This window comes from Hipposideros armiger, unplaced genomic scaffold (assembly GCF_001890085.2).
Source record: "Hipposideros armiger isolate ML-2016 unplaced genomic scaffold, ASM189008v1 scaffold_488, whole genome shotgun sequence".
NCBI lineage: Eukaryota > Metazoa > Chordata > Mammalia > Chiroptera > Hipposideridae > Hipposideros > Hipposideros armiger.
The window spans coordinates 517,511-540,905 of record NW_017731838.1 but is presented as its reverse complement, the minus strand read 5'-3'; the positions used below and the strand labels follow the sequence as shown (position 1 = coordinate 540,905).

General features: G+C 39.0%; 3 protein-coding genes across 4 annotated transcripts in view; 2 read left to right on the top strand and 1 right to left on the bottom strand.

The window, feature by feature from the left end:
• UFSP2 (UFM1 specific peptidase 2) overlaps positions 1-12,488 on the top strand; it is a 13,670-nt gene extending 1,182 nt beyond the window's left edge. The window contains exons 3-10 of the mRNA XM_019667241.1: positions 1,139-1,296; positions 1,713-1,905; positions 3,787-3,933; positions 7,260-7,424; positions 8,110-8,234; positions 9,628-9,704; positions 10,574-10,698; positions 12,329-12,488. Of these exons, the coding sequence (XP_019522786.1) occupies positions 1,139-1,296; positions 1,713-1,905; positions 3,787-3,933; positions 7,260-7,424; positions 8,110-8,234; positions 9,628-9,704; positions 10,574-10,698; positions 12,329-12,415 (1,077 nt within the window). The 3' untranslated portion in view covers positions 12,416-12,488. The remainder of the gene's footprint in view (positions 1-1,138; positions 1,297-1,712; positions 1,906-3,786; positions 3,934-7,259; positions 7,425-8,109; positions 8,235-9,627; positions 9,705-10,573; positions 10,699-12,328) is intronic.
• Positions 12,489-12,568: 80 nt separating this feature from the next.
• Positions 12,569-15,337, bottom strand: ANKRD37 (ankyrin repeat domain 37). 2 transcript variants are annotated; one of them, XM_019667245.1, is made up of 5 exons: positions 15,055-15,335; positions 14,715-14,867; positions 13,778-13,869; positions 13,016-13,219; positions 12,569-12,796 (listed from the first exon to the last, which is right to left on the bottom strand). In XM_019667245.1, coding segments are annotated over exons 1-5 (477 nt in total). In that variant the 5' UTR covers positions 15,082-15,335; the 3' UTR covers positions 12,569-12,795. The 2 variants fall into 2 exon arrangements, with proteins under 2 accessions (XP_019522790.1, XP_019522789.1); XM_019667244.1 differs by lacking the exon at positions 12,569-12,796 and having other exon boundaries at positions 13,012-13,219; positions 15,055-15,337.
• Positions 15,067-23,395, top strand: part of LRP2BP (LRP2 binding protein) — a 28,519-nt gene continuing 20,190 nt past the window's right edge. Inside the window, exons 1-4 of the mRNA XM_019667242.1 lie at positions 15,067-15,152; positions 18,022-18,107; positions 19,348-19,462; positions 20,194-20,306. Coding sequence (XP_019522787.1) covers positions 18,063-18,107; positions 19,348-19,462; positions 20,194-20,306 — 273 coding nt within the window. The 5' untranslated portion in view covers positions 15,067-15,152; positions 18,022-18,062. The remainder of the gene's footprint in view (positions 15,153-18,021; positions 18,108-19,347; positions 19,463-20,193; positions 20,307-23,395) is intronic.

Sequence of the window (23,395 nt, the reverse complement as noted above, 5' to 3'; positions counted from 1 at the left end):
ACTGTCAGGGTAACTCTATTTTTTCACCTTATAATTAGTATCTCATGGGAAAATACTTCGAGACTATGTATATATCCTATCCCTCATCAAATTTTTACCTACCACTTCTAGCATCAGTTGATAATTTTTGCCAGAATCCAACACTGATCTAATGGCTACAAAGTAGTGATTTTTCTAAGTCTATCATTTCCTTCTGTATTTATTAGATGACATTATACTGTGAGGAGAGCTTTTCCTTTTCCCTATTTATCTATTGCTTATCTGCACAGAAGCATGGATTCTTATTTTATGCATAGAGTTATAATCTGTTACTATTATTAGTTATTTTGATGCTCACATTTTCCAAGATTTGGCCAACAGCGACTTCTTCAATTTAGTTCCAGTGTTTGTTTTGAAACCATATTTTTGAGCATGTCATGCCTTCTTCCACAAGCTGTTCCAGGCACATGATATGCTTTCCCTCTTCCAACTCAAGAACCACCCATTTCTCCAGGAGTATACACATCTATACATCCATTCTATTCATATATATATATACACACACTTACATAACACATACATTCCCGTTTATTTATGTAAATCATATTTATACCTCCAGTTCTATTTCAGCCTCGCACAGTTCCTAACCTTTTCCCAGTGAGAAAACTGACTTCCAGATTCCTCAGGATTTTGCTAAATTTGTTCAATATATAAAAAGTATTTTCAGAATCATTCCATACCACTGTCAAAATCAACCCTGCTAATAGAGTTCAATATTTGTAGTTCTTTATGTCTTTAGAGCAGGAGTATATAGCTTGAAAGTTCCTTTAACGTGTGGTTATTGCATCTTGTTCATTTGATTTTTGTTTTTAATTTTTAAGTCTATACAAAAGTAGAAAGAATAATGTAATGAGCCCTGGTGAACCTATACCAGCTTTAACTTTTATCTATATATGGCCAATCTGATTTCATCTTCTCTCCCTACTCACTCTCCACTTCTCCTCATATTGTTTTGAAGCAGAGACGAATTTTTGTTAAGATTTGAGCTTTTAAACAATTTACCGTAATATAGCTTTGGTCCTTAGAAAGTCCTTTTACTTACCCTTAATATTTAGTGTTCACTGTGCTATAAGTTGACCATCACTGTTTATCTTTATAGCAACGAATAGTAAATATAGATCTTATGCTGGAAATGTCCACCTCTCTGGCAGCCGTAACCCCCATCATTGAAAGAGAAAGCGGAGGACACCACTATGTTACCATGACTTTGCCGGTTGATGCAGTTGTATTTGTTGCTCCGGAGGAAACATGGGGAAAGTAAGTATTTTATAGTATAATACTTCTTCCACATTTAAATGAGGACCCTTCCCCAAAGTAATCAGAGTCCACTTTTAAGTATCATACAGGTCTATCCATGATAGTGGTTGTTATTTTTACTATGATTTACTACTTGTTTATTATTAAACTAAGACTCATCTGGTAATTAAATGTTTATGTGGAAGAAGTAGGGTAGGCTGCAAAACCTATAGTGTTTTTGCTTTATCTACACAGGGGAAACATTGAGTTTACTTAACTTTTCATAATTTAGACTTCCTTTAATAAACTTGATCCAATCACGTTTTTGGGGGTTTTTTGGGTTTTTTTAATATATTAGGGATACAGTAACTCCATACTTTCCTTTATCATAGCCACTGCAACTTTTGTTAATGCACTTGTATGTTTTCCTCCCACAGAGTTCGTAAACATCTAGTTGATGCAATTCATAATCAACTAACTGATATGGAAAAGTGCATTTTGAAATACATGAAAGGAACATCTATTGTGGTCCCCGAACCACTGCACTTTTTATTACCAGGGGAGAAAAATCTTGTAACAATTTCATATCCATCAGGAATTCCAGATGGTCAGCTGCAGGCCTATAGAAAGGTAAGACCAATTCATTTATTTTTCGAAAAAATGACTGTCATTCATTTTATATTTCATTATATATTTCTAGTAACTGGAAATTATTTTAGGATTTAATTTTAAAGTGTGGAAACAGAGTATTAGTTTTATATATTATTTAATTTCTGTTCTCCTGGAACTTCTTTTTTAAGTATTATGAATGAAAAGACATTACGTTGAACCCATATGTAACATTTTAATTTTATATGTTCAATGTGGTTTATATATTCTATGACATTTTTTATTTTTCCATTATGAAATAAAGCAATGAAAAGATGCTTACATACCTAGAGCAGCTGATGAATGAATGTTAATAAATTCCTTCCATTACTTTCAGATTTGTGACACAGACAAGATTACAGTTAGGGAAGGGAAATTAGGATTTATGCTAATTCTAATTAGGATTTATAATAATACTCCATCTCCCAGTTTTCAAGGTTATTTGGGTTTTATTAGAGGCATTTTAAGAAAACATGATCAGCATTCAAGAAAATGAGATTTACTGGCAAAATGACTGGTTTTAGAGTACTTATTTTTGATAAGTGGCCTTTCCTGGCACCCATCAAAGTATACCATGGGAGCATCTTTCTATTGGGTTGTCAGAAAAGTCATGACACATTTTTGCAACGAAAAACATAGAAAAAATACATCGTGACTTTTCTGACAACCCAGTAATCTCTGTCCCTGAGAAAAGGTATAACGATGGAAACCTCTGCACCTCTCTGTAAGTGCTAGATGAAATTTATTTACAGAGGCAACAGTGACATGAGCTGATGGTCCCATTCAAACTGCTAGAGTACACAGGAGACATGTAAAAGAAAATGTCAAACTTTTCGAAGTAACTATTACGTATTTTATTTATTTTTTTTTAAGATTTTTTTATTGGGGAATTGGGGGGATGGGAACAGCGCTGGGGAATTAGAGGAAGGGGAACAGACAAGTTGCTGTCGTTTTTTTCTTCAGTCTAGTTGTGGAGGACATTGCTTCACTGGCCCAAGCTGGCACCATCATTGCGCTCTTCCTGGGCGAGGCAGATCAGTCGCCAGCTTCTGGACAGCCGCTCACTGCTGCTGCTGGCCGCTCATGCTGGCTGCTGGCTACATACAGTAGCCCATGGCAACCCACTGCAGCAGGGGCTGCAGCCTAAGCCGTTGCCGGCAACTCACGGCAGCCCAGCTCCAGGTTGAGCTGTTTGTTGTACAGCATCTTAGCTATGGAGGCAGTGTCACTGGCCCTCATATGTGGGATCCGAACCAGTGCCCTCTGGCATCCCAAGACAGTTCTTAACCATTGCGCCACTCGGCCGGCCCACTATTATGTATTTTTATACAATTGGGAATATTTTTGCATTTTAAATGTATTTTAAATATATTTTTATTTTGATGCCATATTGGTTGGTATCATACCATCAGTTTCTACTCTGTAATTTAATCACTACCCCTTATATTTGTTGAGTACTCTAAGCATGATTTTTCAAAATATTTTGATATAATTATATCATTGTTAGTTATAATTTACTCATTTACAAGTCTGTTTCAAAACCAGTCTTTATCCTGGATGTATTTTAACAGACTGTGTTATAATAAATAATTAATTTAAAAATATCTCAGTTCTCTCATTCTTAAAAAATTATTTTCATTTTTCTATGTTCCCTTTCAGTTTCTACCCATATACATAGATAAGATAAATAAATCTTGTTTGGTTTTAATTTATTCTCACCCTCTTTGTCCTCAGTGGATTAAATCATGAGTGTTTGCTAACTCAATATGTAGTTAATTTTCTGTTTTATACTTTTAATTTGAGTTTTTTACTGAGTAGGAATCTAAATCATTTAACTTTCCTACTGATTCTGATTTCATTTAGGAGTTACATGATCTCTTCAATCTGCCTCATGACAGACCTTATTTCAAAAGGTCTAATGCTTATCACTTTTCAGATGAACCATACAAGGACGGTTACATTAGAAATCCACATGCTTATCTCAATCCACCTAACATAGAGACTGGTATGGTGAGTATAATAATTATTTATTATTAAATAAATTGAGTCAATTGATCGTTAACATCATTAATTATTTGTTTGTGCCCAGTGGAATTTGGAGGGATCGAGTCATAATGTATATCATCCCTAAAACATAATTTACCATCCATTTCTTTCAATGATCATTGCTTAAAATAGCAGTCAGTCACAGTGGCCTACAAAGGTTAGGAACTACATACCACATATCTCTTACTAAAATTCCATTCCCTAATTTCTTTAAAGTCTTGTCCCATTTTATTTTCATTCGGAACCTGAGAAATGCTAATTAAGGGCATATTCTACCCAAACCACACTATAGCAGAAGTCTAATAAGGCACTGCAACAGGTTTTCTGTGCACCACGTACCTGGTTGGAAAGGGCAGATCTTCACTGAAGGTCGCTCACATAGGAGCCTGGGGGAAGGGTTCCTTTAAGGATCCATGTGGGCCAGTAAGTAAAGATCTCATGGGCATCCAAGAACAGGAATACCTGTACAGCGGGGCCTCTTAGGACAAGGCTCTGCCTCAGTCTCAGGCCTCCATTCACTCCTTGATGGCACTTCTGCTGCTTTCTCTATATATGCTTTTGATCCTCACTGGCCTGTTCCTTCCCTTTACTCTTTTCTCAGTCTCACAGCTTCTGTTTCCTCATTGTTTCAGCTTTTGTATAACTTTTCCCTACTCTTCCTCATAGTGTGCATCCGGTCAGCTTCATTCCCTGCTCGTTTCTGCCTGAGTCCCTCCGCACCTCTCAATTCAAATTCCCGAGAGAGAAAACTTGACTGGCCATCTTGTCTTGGCCTTTATTCAAGACCTGCTGAGTCTCCAGGCGCTTTGTAAGGAAATTTTAAGAATTAAACATGACTGTATGATTCAGTGTGTACCCGAGGGGAGTTAGGGGCCCCCTGCTAGTCCATGCCATCACTTCCATCTCCAAGAGCTATGGGCAGACCAGCTTCTCATAGAAAGACCTGGTCTGGGCACTCACTGTTACATGTATACAAACGAGCCTTTAGTCAACATTTCAGCATTATTAAATGAGATGTCACTTATTTTGCTTACATAGGAGGAAATCTTGAGAGACCTATTTCTAGTTAAAAATTTTGCTCTGTCAGTCACAGAACCATAGAATAAGAAATACAAAGTTAAGAGTGTCAAACAATGTATCTCTTGATGGTTTTCTAGTAGATTGTGACATAAATGTTTTCTCAGACTATATGTGAAACTCCTCTAGGGTAGATACTATATCATATATTCAGTTTTAATTCTTAATAGTTCTTACAAAGTACCTAGTCACTCAGAAAGTACTGAGTAAATGCTGATTGAGTTTTGACAACTAGATGGGTTCATTACTTCTGTTAGATACAAGAAGCATTTATATATTTTTTAATATTATATAACATTTGATATGTACATACATGTAAATTGTAAAGCATAATAGGGAAATGAATACTGGAGAACTGCCTAACCAGTTTAAGATTTAAAACCTTACCAGTCTGACTTGTGTATTCCTCTGCCTCGCAAGAGGAACTATTATACTAAGCCTTACATTCATCATTCACTTTTTTTTTTTTTTAAGATTTCATTGGGGAGTTGGGGGAGGGGAACAGTGTTGGGGAATCGGGGAAGGGGAACAGACAAGTTGCTGTCCTTTTGTTCTTCAGTCTAGTTGTGGAGGACGTTGCTTCACTGTTGCGTATTATCATTGCGCTCTTCCCAGGTGAGGCAGTCACTCGCCGGCCATTGGACGGCCACTCACGGTGGCTCATGGCAGCTCAGGAAAGCTCACGCCAGCTGCCGGCCAGCCCCCCTGCAGCCTATGCCTTTGCCAGCGACTCATGGCAGCCCAGCTCCAGGTCGAGCTGTTGTTCACCATCTTAGCTGTAGAGGGCAGCATCACTGGCCCTCATGTGGGATCCGAACCAGGGCCCTGCTGCTCAGAGCTGGCGTCCCAAGCCAACTCTTAACCAACGCGCCACTCAGTCGGCCCATCATTCACTTTCTTTCTGTAAAATAGTTTTACACTATATATATGTCCTTCTCTGTGTCAAATTTCCCTTTGCTTCTCTTTTATAAGGGTACTTATGGTTGCATTCCGGGCCCATCTGGATAGTTCCAGGAAAATCTGCCCATCATAAGACATTTTTCTCTTTCCATTTAAGATAACATCCACAGGTTCCAGTGATTAGGCTGTAGATATCTTTTGGGGACCATTTATCAGCCTACCATAATTGTCTAGTTATACATTTTCTATGTGTGCCTGAGAATATATATTCTGTAATTGTTCGGTAAAGATTCTATATTTGTCCACAACTCTTCTTACCTAGTTTGTCAAAAAAGATGTGTATTCCTAGCATTATACTACAAGAAATAATTTATATGATAATGGCCCTTATTTAAGGTTCTTTATTTATTTATATTTTTAATATATATATATATTTTTTTAGCTGAGCCATCCTGCTACCTGTTGGCAGCTCAGCGGCTGCTCAGCTCGGGCTGGGACTCGAACCAGTTGCTCAGAGCTCACACTCTTGAGTGAGCTCTTAACCAACTGAGCCACTCGGCCGGCCCTTGAAACATTCTTTATATGTCCCATTGTATGGATCCTTCATTTGTTTCTTCATTCCTTTATTCCTTCCTTCCTTCATCCATCATTTATTCAATGAACATTTATTGACTATTGTTTGCCAGGGCCACTGTGGAAGGTTGAGCCCAGAAATAAATAAGCCATAGTGTGCACCCTATTGAATTTACATATTAGTGTGGTAGGGAGACATTTAAATAATAATATGCCAAGTAGTGGTGTTTTGAAAATAAAAAATTAAACAGTACAAAGAGTGACAGCCAGAGCAGAGGTGGGTGGTGAGGGAGTGAGCATGCCATTTTTAAGTTGAATGATCAGGAAAGACCTTTGATATTTGAACAGAAACCTAAGTGAAGTAAGGGTGCAAGCTCTAAAATTATATGGGCAAAGAGTATTCCAGGCAAAGAGAACTGTGAGGCTCTGATATCAAAGTGTCCCTGGCAGATCGGAAGCTAAAGCAGAGCGAGCAACAGAGGAAAGTGGTAGGAGATGAAGGTAGAAAAGAGGCCAGCAGGCAGGACTTGACAGGCGTTATATCCTTTGGTGAGGACTTGAGACATTTAGTCAAAAGCCAAGAGGGTATAATGTTCAACTGGCATTCTCTGAGGGCATTTTTATAAGGAACTAAAGTCACAGTCTAGCTCTGCATACAGTATACTTAACTCAGGTGTATATAGAATACATGTGCATCTATCTTAAGTTAATGTTTTACTATATTCCTTCTTTTTTTATAGATTTATGTGGTCCAGGGCATATATGGTTATCATCATTATATGCAGGATCGAATAGATGACAATGGCTGGGGCTGTGCTTATCGATCGCTGCAGACTATCTGCTCTTGGTTCAAACACCAAGGATACACAGAGAGAGCCATTCCAACACATAGAGAAATTCAGCAGGTACAGAACATGCCATTTCAAATTATAATCAATTGTACATTTCATTAGCCCTTCATATACCACTAATATTTTTTTTTAAAGATTTTATTAGGGAATTAGGGGAGGGGAACAGCGCTGGGGAATCAGGGAAGGGGAACAGACAAGTTGCTGTCCTTTTGTTCTTCAGTCTAGTTGTGGAGGACGTTGCTTCACTGGCCCATGTTGGTATTATCATTGCGCTCTTCCTGGGTGAGGCAGATCGGTCGCCGGCCTCTGGACAGATGCTCACGGTGGCTCTTGGCAGCTCACATCAGCTGCCAGCTGCTCACGCTGGCTGCCAGCCACACACGGTAGCTTATGGCAGCCCACTGCAGCTTCACTGCCGCCTATGCCGTCGCCAGTGACTCATGGCAGCCCAGCTCCAGGTCGAGCTGTTTGTTGTTCACCATCTTAGCTGTAGAGGGCGCAGCATCACTGGCCCTCATGTGGGATCCAAACTGGGACCCTGCTGCTCAGAGCCAGCGTCCCAAACCAGCTTTTAACCAATGCGCCACTCGGCCGGCCCCTACCACTAATAATTAGTATCTCATGGTACTGACTTGTTTTGAAGGAAAAAAATATGCTGGTAATCAGAGAAAATTACCTAAATGTAATTGTTAATAGCTGTATTATGTATGGACTTTTTTGTATTTTTAAATACATAAAGGCTCTGGTTGATGCTGGGGACAAACCAGCCACATTTGTCGGATCACGGCAGTGGATTGGATCTATCGAGGTACAACTGGTACTGAACCAGCTGATTGGTATCACTTCAAAAATACTATTCGTCAGGTAAGGACACTTAAGAAAATTAGAGAAATCATTTCAAAGTTTGTCATTTTATTAAAATAATCAAAAAATTACCTTTTCCCTGCATTTGTTTTCACTCCTCTCCTCCACATTGCCTCATTGCTTTATAAATCTCATTTTTCTTAACCCTAAATTTTTTTTGGTTAATTTTTAGAAGACTTTGGAGTTTATGAGTAAACTCTGTAATATATACTTATATGGTCAGGGCCTAATTTTAGCTGAGAAGAGAAAAACTTGGAAATATGTCAACTTGGAGTGTAGTTATAGAAAATCAAGTTTTTTTATGCTCAAGTTTTTAAAAAGTCTTGAAAAAAAATCAAATGTTGATCTATGGCCTTTCTGTTTCCCTCCTGCTTTTTCTTCGTAAGATGTTAATAAACTAATATGTCCAAATAATATATTCATTACATTTTTTTCCACTCTAGCTTAACCATAATTCTAACAGTAAAATATGAGCAAATCTATATTAGATTGATTTCTATGGCAACAGCTAGCTTCATCCTTTTATGAACCTATGTTTTAAATACATTTTCTATTACGACAATCTTGATAAATATAGTAACATTATCCTTATTTGTCTTTAGTACTTTAATACATCTGGTTTCACAATTGCAGTTTGGGTTGGCTGTGGAAATCAGTGCTAACAAATAAATGATAGATTAAGTAGTGACACATATGGTGATTAAAAAGTGAAAGTTTTGGCACATTAAAACATTGTACGTTCCTTACTAAGCAAGAGCTAAGGCTTAGCATCCCCTAGCACCTCCATTCTGAAAAAATATCTCCCTTCACCCGTCCATCTTTCTTTTTCTTCTCAAAAGTACAAATTGTATAGGACGTTGAAATATTCCCTAAAAATAATAGGTTGTACTTGAAAACATTTTGTAATTTTCACATTGGCTTTACAGACTTTGTCTATTTTAGTCCTAGACTCTCCTGTCATGTAGACAGGGCAGGTATTATTTATCCCAATTTAAAAATGAGGAAATGCAGATTCAGAGGCTGACAGCAAGAAAACGAGAACCCAGGGATTAAAACTCGTTCTTTTGAAATTAAATCCACCTATAAAAGACGCCTGGGCATCAAGGTGACCAGTTTCAATCTTATATTAAAAAGCCGAGACCTGTATGCAGTCCCAGAAGTGAAGAATCGAGGGCTTCTCGCTTCTTCCCTAGCACATTTACTGGCCTTACCTGTTTAGAAAGGTATGTTGCTTTAAGTTGCTCTCTCAGTCAATTCCATACCGCTTAATTTAAATTTATATTATTTTTTTTCAGTAACCAGAAAACGAAAAGGTAGAAAACATTGGTCCTAAACTCATTATTTGACCTTAGTGTTAGAAATAATTCTTCTGATAAAAATGGTTTCTTTCTAGCCAAGGTTCTGAAATGGCCTCGCAAGGACGGGAACTGGCGCATCATTTCCAGAGTGAAGGCACTCCAGTAATGATCGGTACGGTGTTTCGGACATCCTGGGCTCCTTTGGTAGAGGGGAGAGTATGTAAAACCAGTATCATAAATATTTAATGGCACGTAAAATCAGTCATTTTTAAACATTTTAAAATTAGCTTTTATACTATACAGACTGTCCTCTGGATATTTATTTGCAAGGCAGGAGGAAAGTTACAAAAAAACATTATAATCACCAGAAGAAAAGGCTAAGAAGAGAAATAGCTGTGTGCATATATTTAAAGAGCTGAAAGCAGTATAGAAAAGAAGTGACCATCACTCTACTGAGCATAAGTCATGGCTCTGTCACTAAGTTGGCTGGCTGTGTTACTTTATTGCAAATTACTTAACCTCTCTGGGCTTTATTTGTAAAATAAAAGGATTGGATTAGCTGATCTAAAGATTCATAACTCTGTGAGGAACAAGACGTGTCCTGTGATGACAGAAGGCAAGTTAAGAGAGGAGTGTAGGAAATGGAGGGAGGCAGATTTCAGCAGAATATCAGAAAGAATGGAATGAGTGGATAGCTGTATTATTGGAGGTACTCAGAGCAGAGGCAGCACATCTGTTAAAGAGTGGTACCACAGCAGTGATTGTTACTCTGTTGGGAAGAGTTTAGACCTTCTATGGCCCTTTCTAAATCCAGTTTAGGTAATTTCATAGATATGGCAATGGATATAAACCTCATATGATTACAGGTATGTTTTCTGTCTTACAGATGTAATTGTATCTTTTCAGAGTGTTTTTGACACAATGTAGGCTAGTCAATTTTAATGCTGTTAGATCAATAGGTAAAACAATCTTTTGAAATTGAAATTGAATAGGAAGTTACTAACGTATGCCGTCTTATACTTCATATTTCCTCTTCTATAGGGGGAGGAGTTTTGGCCCACACAATCCTAGGAGTTGCATGGAATGAGGTTACAGGGCAGATCAAATTTCTGATTTTAGATCCACATTATACAGGGGCTGAAGATCTCCAAGTTATTTTGGAAAAGGTAAATATCTATTTAGTACAAATTTAGATACAAGGCAAAGAACCCAGAACCAGAGGATGGTAAGCTGGCTGTTAACAAAAGACAGTATAAACCAAGGGCAGTGATCCTCACTATTTGGGCTGTGATGTGATGACTCTTCATCTCCCAAACACCCTGCTTTCAAATATCACCACTTTGGGGATTCGGTTTTAACATATGAATTTTGGAGGCACCTCAGTCTGTATTCTGAGGGAACGTTCTGCCTCTGCCTCTTTTACCCTCTTGTGGAACTTTTCCTGTTTGACATTCCCAGGCCAGTCACCTCAAAGAAAAGAAGCGTGGCTCCCCTGTCTCCTCCCATCAGTTTCTGGTTTTGGCACTCTCTCTACCCACTTCTCTTAAAAAAGAAAAAAAAAAAAAAAAAAACTTGAGTCTGTTTACCTGGACTACATGTGTAAAAGGATCACAAAAAGATTAAACATAGATAGTATAAGCCTTTTTTTTTTCTATTTATCATTCAGAAAACAGATTTTAGGACATTAAATTTATTAAAAGTTTTGCTTAAAATGTTAGATACTAAAAATAAGCTTATTTATGTATAGAAACAGGTCTCAAAGACAATAAACCAAACTTAGCGGCTGGGAGCAGGGGCAGTAGGACTGGGGGAAGATTTTTGTAAGTTTTTTACTTTCATCTCATTTGAATTTTTACAATGTATATCTTATTTTTGCAATCAGAAAAAGAAACATGAAAAAGTTAAAGATCATCTCTACTCAACCCTCACGCCTCCACACTAAAAAACAGAGCTAACACACTATCTACTGTAGGAGCTATGAACTTTGGCTGTAGGTCTCAGCTAGAATATCCTACCCTGCAGCTTCTGAGTCAGTCAGGGTAAGGAATAAGACCACCACTTGTCACTCAGTGGTATTTTAAGAGCCCTAGCTAGCCTCCTCACAAGTATCTTGTAAACGAAGCACTTCATTTCAGAACAATATAACAGAGTAGGTGTTAGGTGAGTCTTAAGAAAATAAATCCATTGCCCTAGAAGAAATTTGATAAACTTTTATATTCACAGTGAGATTTTGTTTGAAAGTCATTTTCTCGGCTAGGGAAAAAGATGGATACTGATATGAAGAATGGAAAGTGGAATGATGATAGCCTGAGGAAAATGAAGGGTATGGAATGCAATTCAAAGGGCAAGCTCAGATTTCTCACTACCATATTTCCTCATAGCTAAGATGCCTCTGCATGGAACATATCATTATAGTCTTTTAAAAGCTACTAAGAAAAACAGACTGCCAGTTAAACTATCACATGCCATCAACTGATAGACTTGTAAAACTATATATCTTAGAATCATTAAAATATGGAATTTGGAGTAATGGTTACCATAAGGAAGCTTTTCTTTTATGATTTATATGATTCAGTACCATAGAATTTAAAAAAAATTTTTTTAATTCTATCTGAAATGGACCCAACTAAGTTACTTTTCTATGCTTTATAGGGAGTCAAATCTTTGAACTATATAGGTAATTTAGAGTCTTATTCCAAGATCCTGCCGACAGAGCAGAATTATAAAATGTTACAATTTTGATCCTGTAGTCCTGTAACTTAGTAAAATGTTTTCCTTTCCCTTCTCCCAATGTAGGGCTGGTGCGGATGGAAGGGCCCAGACTTTTGGAGCAAGGATGCTTACTATAACCTATGTCTTCCTCAACGACCAAATATTATTTAAAATACCTTGGACTCAAAGACAGTAGTAAAGTTGACTATAAATTTGTTAATAAAATGTTTAATTTCAAATTAAATCTTGGGTGTAGTTTGATGGTTTAACCTATGATTTTTTTTTCAAAAGTTGTAAATACTACACACAAAAAAGAATTTATTCTTTAGACATTCCTTTAATAACTTCAAAGACAAAGCATGCACAACCAAAATAGTATAGGCATGTAAATACATGTATTCTTAAATGTTATCTTCACTTAGAAGAAAGTTTTCCTCCTTCTCAGAAGGAGTTTGGAAACACCTGATGAGCCAAAAGCCACAGCTTGTAGCTAAGCAGCAGATTTGCACAAAGTGAAGGCCTCTTCAAACCTCTTCATAACCAACATGACATCTGTTGTTAAAAAACATATTAATATTAAAAACTAAAAATGGTTATCTCCCCAACCTTCTTCCATGCAGCACAAATTTTGGTCTCTAGGATCAGTATTAAAATGTGTTAATGAGAACAAAAAGATATACTAGAAATAAGACTGTCAATATTCAAATAGAACAATAAATTCTGTGCTAAATAAGAGATCCTTGAGGAAAGAAGAAACTATGAGTTACTTACCAACACTTCCTTTTTCCATTTATATCTTCTGCACTTCCGAAACTCCGTTTCTGACTGAGCACTGGAACACAATGCTCTCTATCGGATCTTTCACTTGATTTTTTTGTCTGCATACATTTAATTGCCATAAGAAACTTGGCACAATCTGGAAATCCACATGACCGAGCAAGATCTTCAGCTGTTTGCCCATTCTTATTACATAAACTGAATTTAAGACAAAAATTGAGTTAAATAAAAATTAACAATTGTTTTAATTGTTTAGCCTTTTTTTCCCCTCTTTTTTTCATATATCTTACTAACAAAGGAGCTTTGGGCTCATACTAATGTTGGTTGCAGAACAGAAGAAATAAAGGAAACAGAGAAATTCCATTTTTGCTCACTATTGTTATCTTCTGTGGCTAGCAAAGTCCAGCACAGAGTGAGTATTCCAGTTTTCAGTAAATGAAAGAGGATTCTGTGTTCAGTACAATGAATAAGTACCCAAAGAAAATCCATGAGAACGTCTATAGAATGGATTTTCCTAAACCAAAACCAAGGTGTGACACTGCCATAATAGATGAGCAGAACTGCATCTCTGATTGCTCAGGATCCATTTTTTTTACTTAACACAAACTGAATAGTATCAGATATTAACAACCTGAGTTAACATTTAAATGGTAACACTAAATTACCAATTAGCAAGCATCATTTTTAAAAGCACATGTAATTAAGCTAAGGAGTCTGATCAGTTTAATCCAATTTAAAGCCAGAGTTTATACTTACTCAATTTGGGCATCACTGGCTACAAGCAGGCTAAGGCATTCCAGGCTCCCAACTTTTGCTGCCTTGTGTAGTGGAGCTTCTCCAAAAACATCCTTAAAGATAAGACAACACATTTTAGTCTCTCCCCAAAACACTTTCTTGTGGAAGTTGGTGGGTGAGGTCTAATTATTATTTGAGAAAGCTATTGGAGTATGTTAAAACTGCATTATACTAGACTGAATTTTTTAATTCCAAGTTGTTTTTTCACTTGGTATGCTATTAAATACAAAGTTTTCATGAATAACAATGTGTGCAGCCACATACATTAAAATTTAAGTGAGTAAAAGCAAAATAAGAGTTCTAAGGAAGTAAAAAAAATGTACAATTTAAAATTCGCCATACTTTAATATTCAGTGAAGATGTACACCACCATAAGAGTTCTGTAGGAAACTATAATGGTTGTGAGCATGCCTCACAAATGTTTCAATTGCTATACTGAGGCTTTTAATTTGATAATGTTGTAATTGTTCCTTTAGAAATAAACAGTAGACCTGTGTATGCTGTCCAATGTAATAGCCAGTAGTAGCCATATGTTTAATGAGCACTTGAAATATGGCTTGTTTGAATTGAGAAAATTCACTGGATTGAGAAAACCTATGAAAAGAAAATGTAAAGTATCAATAATGTTTTTTATCGATTACATATTGAAATAGTATTTTGGATAAACTGGGTTAAATTATAATTAATTTCATGTTTCGTTTTACTCAAGGTGGCTACTAAAAAATTTTAAATTACTTATGTGTCTTGTATTATACGCGTGTATTTCTCTTGGAGATTGCTGCCATGGATATGTTTATAACAACTGTAACAACGGACTATTTTGGCGTCTAAAACATGTTTGTGTGGATTTGGGGTGGAAGGGAGGGTTGCACACAGTAACAATCGGTTACCTAGTTACCTGTTGGTTGAGGTCAGCGCCCATTTGCAGCTGCCAGAGGAGAAAGCAAGCACAGCCGCCACCCGCGGCCAAGTGGACAGGCGACTGCTCGAAGGGGTTTGGGGGTGCGTTGACTGAGTCCCCGGTCTCCAATAGATGCTTCAAACTATCCATCTGCGGGAAGAGAACAGCTCCAGCTTTGTCCAGTCCCACGCCCTCATGGTTTTCGACCTCCCAACTCGGAAGAGACTTGACTCGACAAGCGCCGAGTGGTCAGTCCCTTTTCACCCTCACTAACGCGCCTGAGAAGACAAACATCTGGAAACTGAAGCCTGTAGGAGAAAAGGGGTTCGAGTCTCACCTCTGAGTTGCAATCAAGCAACAGCATTTCCACCTAACAGCAGCGGACAGGAGTCCTTGGGCGTGCAGAGCGGAGTGGAACTCGCTGCAGACTGGCAGGTAAGCATGCACAAGCCGCCCACATGGGAAAGAATTTAAAGATCGCTGAGGCTAGCTGGCCGGCCCCTCACCGCCGCGCTCCAGCTCTGGCAGCGTCCCAGCAGCCTAACCTTTGGCCGCCGGGCCCTTACCCGCCCAGCGGCTGCCGCACGTACACAAACACTGACACGTGCAACCCCAGACCTGGCGCTGCTGCCCAGGAGGAGGGAGGAGGAAGCAGCGTGATTGGCCATCTGGGAGATGCCAGGCCCTCCCATCTCGGGGCGGGGCCCTAGCCACCGGACCCCCGCCATGAAGCCCCAGTACGCGTGCGCCATGCAGGGCAGGCTCTGGAATTGTGGGGTTTCTGCAGCATCCATAACGCGCGCTGAGTTTGGCACGTCTGACACCAGCGTGCCCAGCCCTTTATTCCCTGTGGAGAAGTGGGAGTCGTGGGGGGAAGGTTTGGGTTTCTGCTAGCACGCACGTAACCAGGAAACGAGGGAGCTATAAGGAGTTGTGCTGCACCACCTTTGGAAGCCGCTCCCCGTGGTGCCGGCCTCCTGTCCCCCAACCCCCACCTCACCCCGAGCTCCGGAGGAAGGAATGAGAGCTCCTTCTGCCTCAAGTTCAAAATCGCCCCAGGCTTGCCTCAGTCACCCACACCCAGGACAGTTTGGAAGGAAAACAAGAGCTGGGGGGGGGGGGGGCAGTATATGAGCTAAGAGGATAGATTTTACCACTGGGACCACCCTATCTTGTCCTGCTGCCTCCCCCAATTAAATGATTTATCAAACCTGACCCATCGGGTTTTCGGGTTTAAGATGATACCATGCCCACAATGGGAAATCCTATAAAATAAACCAACCGTTGTAATGTGCCCCCTCCTGCAGATAGGTTAAAGCACACTAGTGGACTTGTCCCCTGGGGAAATTTCCAGTCCAAACTATTAAACTTGAGCTTGCGGAGACGGGGACTGCATGAAGGAGGAGGAAACACGGTTGTTTGCCCTCACACTCGTGGGGAAAGTTCCTGGATAAATGAAGGGGCCCAGGCCTTGGACATTTACGACATTGGGCTCCTCGTCCCCATGGGCCGGGATGACCACTCTGCGCTGCTCAGGCGGAAATTCAGGGATGGGGGAAATGGCTCTCCCGGAGTTCCTTATAATGTTCAGCTTAAGTCATTCCTTCTAGTAAAACTTGAGAAGCAGACTTTCTGACTTCAAACTGTAGCTATAGACTGCTATAGCTATAGACAATCTCTTGGCTATCTTTTCCTAAGCACTTTTTTCAGCTTCATCTAGCTAAAAACATTCTTCAGCCATATATTTCTTTTCCCTAAAAAAGTCTTCAGTTAGTACCTTCTAGCTACTGATACCTTTAAGAGCAGAACTGAAAAAATAGATATATATTATTATGCTTCTAGAGGATAAGCTCTTATCTCTAAATGTAAGTGGCCTTTTAGTTATAATTTTAGTTACAGCATATTGTTTATTTTGTAATAAGAGCCATACAATAATTTTGCAGTAATAAATTTATTATACTATACTAATGCACTGATCCAAGGGATAGTTTCAAACATTTTTATTCATATGCATGCTTGAACATAAATGTGGATATATATTTATGCTCAAGCACATATATAGAACCATGCTTTTGTTCTGTATTGTTTATATTTAAGCTATTCACAATACCTTTTAATGATATTTAAAGAATACCACTGCAAAGATATTGTTGTCACATGCCTATATTGCCAATTTTCTCACTTTTATGTAAGTACTGTTTTTAAACTTGATCTTAGCCAAAAGGCCGAGAAGCGATATGTAAGTACTGTTTTTAAAAGCATATAATTAAGCTTCAGGTTTGCAGATATCTGTTTTCAGGAATTTTTAGTTCTAAACATATATACTGCAGTTAAAATATATAATGGGATATTTGTGTGATGCATGTTCCTCCATATTACATCCTTTTCCTTTAAAACAAGATTCTGTTCAGCATGCATTAAGTCCGGTAATTACTGTTATCTTCCTGTCACACATGTAAGTTTCACAAAGGAAAGGGAGTTTTGTGAATAGTTGTTAAACCTTTGCCACCTTTAATCACTGTGTACATGAAGTGTTTGGAATTCTTTTGTAAGGAACAGTTGTCTTTTCCTTCATATTTCTTTATTCAATCATTTATATCAGTGTGGACTCATGGATATCTATTTTGTTGAATTATAATCCAACAATACATTATTGTGTCATTCAATAAGCTTGGGCCATTGGGAGCTCCTTCAGGTCGACACCTGTGTCCCTTTGACATGCACCTATCCTTTGGTTTTTTGAGCACTTCCTTGCTTTCTGGCAGTACAAGATGCTCCAGCCTCATCTTGTGTTTTCCCTGCCCTAACTCTGTATCAGCAGTTTCTCCAGATTTTATATCATCGATTAATGTCTACAATTTATATTATAGAATTTTCTGAATTCACTGCATGTTGCCAAGTTTCAAAAGGTGATTTTTATATCCAATCTCAAGATTTGGAGTAAAAAGTAAACACATACTCTTGCTTTTAAAAATCTTCTTAGTTCTCATTTTCTGAAATTATAAAGTACTAAAGTTTGGCTTACCCTCTTGCCGGAGTCCTGCCATTTAAAAAACTGGTATTAGTTTTGCTTTTTGGAGAACAGTGTAATGATGAAAGTGCACAGGTGCTAGGGGCATCCCATCCGTCCCAATGCCTAGCCCTATGACCTGAGGCAAGTTACTTCTTCACTATGCCTCAGTTTCCACATATCATAAATGGGCCTTATCATAGCCCCTATTTCATAAAGTTTGTATGAGTTAGTGTCTATAAAGTGCTTAGGACAAAGAACAATACCTGGCATTTCTTTGTTTTTATTTTCTAGACACTCAACAACTCTTCCTGTAAGCTACAGCTACAAAAACCATGTGCAGTGTTGAAACCACAGAGGACAGCATGGGTTTAAAGGAGGTAAGGTATTGTTTTCTGATTTGTTTCACTTCCGATGACCTTCCTGAATATGCCAAGTTTTTTTCTTAGCTTTTTTGGATCCAGGAGTATACTGAATGACTTCAGGGAGATAAAAACTTCTATAATCAGTTTCTGAGTAAACTGATAGTGCTACCTACATCATCTTATTTGGATTGTTTTTGTTCTAAATACTTTACCTAATATTACTTCACCGTACAGCTCATTGGAAACTTTTATAGCCACTAATGCAACCGTGATATTTTTGGAATTATATAATCAAACAATTTTACATATCAAGGAACAGACATTTTAAAATTCTCTAGTCCAAACTGCACATGAGGAAATTGACTCTTTAAGAGATTAAATGACTATTCCAAAATCACAGATATTTCAGATTTTTTTCCCTAATATACTGAATTATCTTCTTTTTCTGCACTTCATTCTCATTAATGAAGCAATTTATTATATAATTGTATAAATGCAGCTTTCCAATCACACTAAAGGTCGACTGAGTTCTTCTCTTCACCGCCAATCAAGAACCTTTACTGGAAGCTTGTCCCTGATTGGTGAAAGCCAGCTGTGACAGTAGAATGCCGAGGAGTAAACAAAAAAACATAGCAACAACTGAGTTTGCTATCTCACTATCCTCAGCCTAGGCCCATCTGGACTCCTTCATCCCAAATGAAGTGGCCTCTACATTTTATATGAAGGCTCTGATTTTCCATTTATCTGTGACCCATCTTATAACATGGCAATCCAATACAGATGGGAAGAGAGAATCAAACACCAGAGCTAAAATAAAGTGTCTTCCCAGGTAAAATAGACAAATGTTTTAATGTGAAATGGATATGTCTAATGAGCTTCAGATACAAGGCAAAAGAAAAGTACCAGTGCATAAGAACTATATCTATGGGCAGTGTCACCAAATCCTACTAGTGGCAGCAGCCTGTGGTGGGTGACATGACCCGTGGCAGTGTATGAACTCACAGAGAGGACCTGCAAACAGCTCTCATCATTCATCCCATGCTGGGGAAGCAGACGCGGAAGATGGCTGTAACTATTATATAAAGGGTCCTGGTTTCCTAAGAAGGAATAGTCATAACCCAGAGCTGGTAATTTGGTGCCCTATCCCTTAGGCAATGCAGAGAAGTTGCTTTTTGCGAGTGCAAAGTGGAATGGAGTCTCTTTGAATTTTTCTGAAAGAACATATTTCTATCTTATTTTTTATTTTTGTTTACAGAATACACATTGTGGAGACAGGATGAAGTTGACCAGTGAAAAGTTGCCCAAGAAACCCTTTTATACCTCTCTATCCCAGTATGCTGCTAAAAAACAAAAATTCACCGACAAGACTGGTACAAATTCTGATAATATTTTCACTAAAAGTTAATCCTGTACACCAGAGGGAAAAAAAGACAAGAAATATGAGTCTTACTGCTGTCAAGGAAGTGGTTAAGTTTAGCTTAACCTTTCTAGCTTTCCTGTAAGAATATGTGAAATGATGACTTAGTTGATCTGGTAGCAACTCATCAGTGGAGAAGTTTCATAGAGCCCAATCCTGATTTTACACTCAGGATTTTAGGACACCTTTCTGTAAAAGGGAAGCCAGATGTTGCTTCCATTATGGAGAACAATACCATACTTTACTTGAAATTGGCATTTAAAGCTACCATTTTTTTGTTCTGTAGTATTTTTTTTTTAATTAAATTAGGGATGGTTAGCTCATTTGGTTAGAGTAGCTCCAATTAAGCCTCAAATTAAGAATTTCACTCACCCATAGGACAGCTGTGCCTAAAGAATTGCACATAGACTGCATTGCTAGAGCACCTGCCTAGTGGTAAATAGGGTTACTCTGAAAACCAATCAACACATATTTCTTGATTATACAAGACATGGTGTTAGGTACTGCCTTTTTTTTTTTTTTTTGGTAATGCTTTTTCCTTTAGCTAAGAAGGCCAGTTTTAGGAATGAGAACTAGGCTGGATACTAGTATAAACAATGTCAGATAATCTATATAATTTATTACTTCAAGAGAGAAGATTCATACTGTATTGATAAAGATGGAATTCTTTCTTTCTTAAATCAGATCATTACAACCATGCTAATTTAATAGATCAGGCATTGCAAATCTTGAAGGAAAGAATGAGAAGAGGGGATGCAATGGCATATTTCCTACGAGGACAACTATATTTTGAAGAGGTATTTTTTGTTTTGTTTTCATTTCATGAAATGCTGTTCTTAGATCCTTATAGCAAAATTCCCTGTAGAATTCCTTACATTGTAATACCAGGGAAATTCTGTCAAATTCCATAGCTTATGGTTGGGGCTGTAAGTGTCATATACTGGTACCAGCTTAAAGACATAACTGACCTTTCTTCATAAAAGTCGTTCTAATGAAAGTCATTTATAGGAAACATTATGGTATGAAATCCATTCCCACACAATAAATTGAAAATCTAATTTTTATATTTTTACTCAAAATATTTAATATCATTTATCAAATTAATATCATGTAATAATATTTGAAGATCCTGATTCTTACCTAGTATTTAAAGGTAGCTTATATGTTCCACTGTAGAGTAAGCAGGCAATTGCCCTCTTTATCCACATTAAACTGAGGTATCCTGTGAGGTACATCTAGGAGGATGTGCAAACTGTCACTTCAACATCAGTAATAGAGCATCAATTCTTCAATGAACCCAAGGGAAGAATGTGAAAAGGGACCAGCAGTCCCTAATACTTCACCATTCACTGAATATTTGGGGAACTATGCACCTCTATCCCACTTACTCTCTAACATTTGATGGCTTCTTCATTCATTCTGGCAGCAAATATTTGTTGAGGACTCATCATGCATCTGCCACTAGTAGTACAGCATAGCATAATGGTTAAGAGAATGATCTCTCAAGCTTTGGGCATACTTCAAATATGGTTCTATTGCCAGTTAGCTGTTTATCCTTGGGCACAAACACTTAACCTCTTGGTGCTTCAGTTTTCTCATCTGTAAAAGGGGGATGATAATGTGTGTCTCAGAGCTATTGAGAGGCTGTATTTATTGTAAAACAGGGCCTAGCACCTAACATGTGCTTTATACGTGTTTGTTATTTATTGTGCTAGGCACTAACTATATAGTGATGAGGGAATTAGAATGGTTCCCATTTCATAAAGTTTACATTCTACTATAGGAGAAGAAAATAAATTAATATACAATTACAAAAAAGGAAAACTACTGTGAAAGCAATTAACTGCATACTATGATAGAGAATAACTTAGAAATAGGGTGGAAAAGACCTGTTGTTGAAACTAAAATTTGAAGAAAAGGAAACAGGCAATGTAAACAACCAGGTAGAAGTGCATTCCAGGTAGAGGGGAGAACAAATGAAATGTTTCAGAGCTAAGACAGAGCGTGGTGAGCTCTAGGAATTAAAAGAGACCAATGTGGAGGAGATCCAAAATGGCAGGGTAGATAAACACGGTGCCTGCTTCCTTCCATGAACAAATTAAAATTACAGCTAAATTATAGAACAGTCAACCTGGAGAACCATCTGAAGTCTGGCTGAACAGAAGTTTTATAATTAAGGAAAGAAAGAAGAAGCCACATCAAGACTGGTAGGAGGGGCAGAGATGTGAAACGGCTGGCTCCAAACCTCCGTGTGGCAATTGAGAACCAGGAGAAATAGCTCAGCTGTAGAGGATACCCCCAGAGAAGCAAGGGACCCCAACCCCATACCAGCCTCCCCAGCCTGGAGTACTGGTGCTGGGAAGAGGAGCCCCCACAACATCTCACTGTGAAAAACAGTGGGGATTCTGACCATCTCAGTGGGATGGAAGGCTGCGGGAAACACAACCGTCCTCTTAAGGAGCCTGTGCACAGATTTTCTCACTCCCAGGCACTTACTTGGGCTCCAGTACAGCAACTGGAAACATTCAGTAACTCGAGGGGGTGTCAGAGACATACAGGAGACAGACTAAGTTGTGTTGCTTCAGATTGAGGGCTGGAGAACAGTCGCCATTTCTCTGTGAGGGGGCCTCCTCCTGTGCAGACGGCAGGTGGGCGCCATTCTTCCTGTGCTGAGCCTGCCCCGACAGACCAAATCTGAATCTGATTGGTCTGGTGATCTCCACAGCTCCATCCTGCTAACTCATTAGGACCTAGCACCACCAAATTCCCCTAACACCTGAGGCACTTTCTCCAACAGCAGCCAGCCCCACCTGCATTGCACTATTTCTAGAAAACTATTAGAGTCCCACAGATTCCAGGGGGGCAGCGACTTGCCTCGGTGTGCTATGAGACTTTTGCTGAGTAGCTTCAGGCTCACCACCAAACCAGAATTTACATTAACCTGGCGACCACAACTCTTCCCACCCTAATGACTCTCTGAGACCCTGCCTCACCCAATTTGTGTACTGCATGAGACTTTATCAGTGGCTGAACCTTAATGGAGCTGGCAGGTGGCAGCAGGCCTCAAGGTGTGCTGGCATTTTGAGGAGCTCCCCTAGGCCAAGTACTGGTGGCAGCCGTCCTCGGTTCACAGAGTGACCTCTCCCACGTGCCTCCTGGGTTAGCAGAGGCAGCAAACAACTGTGGATCGCTTTGTAGCTCCTAGAAGCTAGTCCCCAGCCAGTCACAGGCAGTGGGTGACCTGGGCCTGCACCAGAGCCCCTCCCAAGAGGCCCCAGAACAAACATACTTGGAGGTTGGCTTCAGACCACAGCAGAGCACAACACAATTAGCCCCACAAGTGGCACACCCAAAGGGAGGTCTCATCAGGCACCAGAGCCAGCTGGGGCAAATCCCACTCAGTGGGGTAAGCCCAGTGCACAGCAGCCCATAAGCTGTGGACATGGCCAACCACTCAGCCAATTATCCTGAAGGTCAGTCCTACCCACTGACATACCAATAGCAACCAAGGCCCAACTATAACAGAAGGGTACACAAAACCCACATAAGGGGCACTCCTGGAGTATCCAGAGCAGGAGACCAGGAATACTGTGCCAATGGACCCCATAGGGCACCTACTATATCAGGCCACCAGGCCAAGACTAGGGGACATAGCAGATCTACCTAATACATAGAAACAAACAGAGAGGCAGCCAAAATGAGAAAACAAAGAAATACATATCAAATGAAAGAACAAGAGAAAACTCCAGAAAAAGAAACAAAATGGAGACAAGCAAACGACCAGATACAGTGTTCAAAACAATGGTTATAAGGATGCTCAAGGAACTTAGTGAGAACTTCAACAAAAAGATATCAAGCATAAAAAAGGACATAGAAACCATAAAAA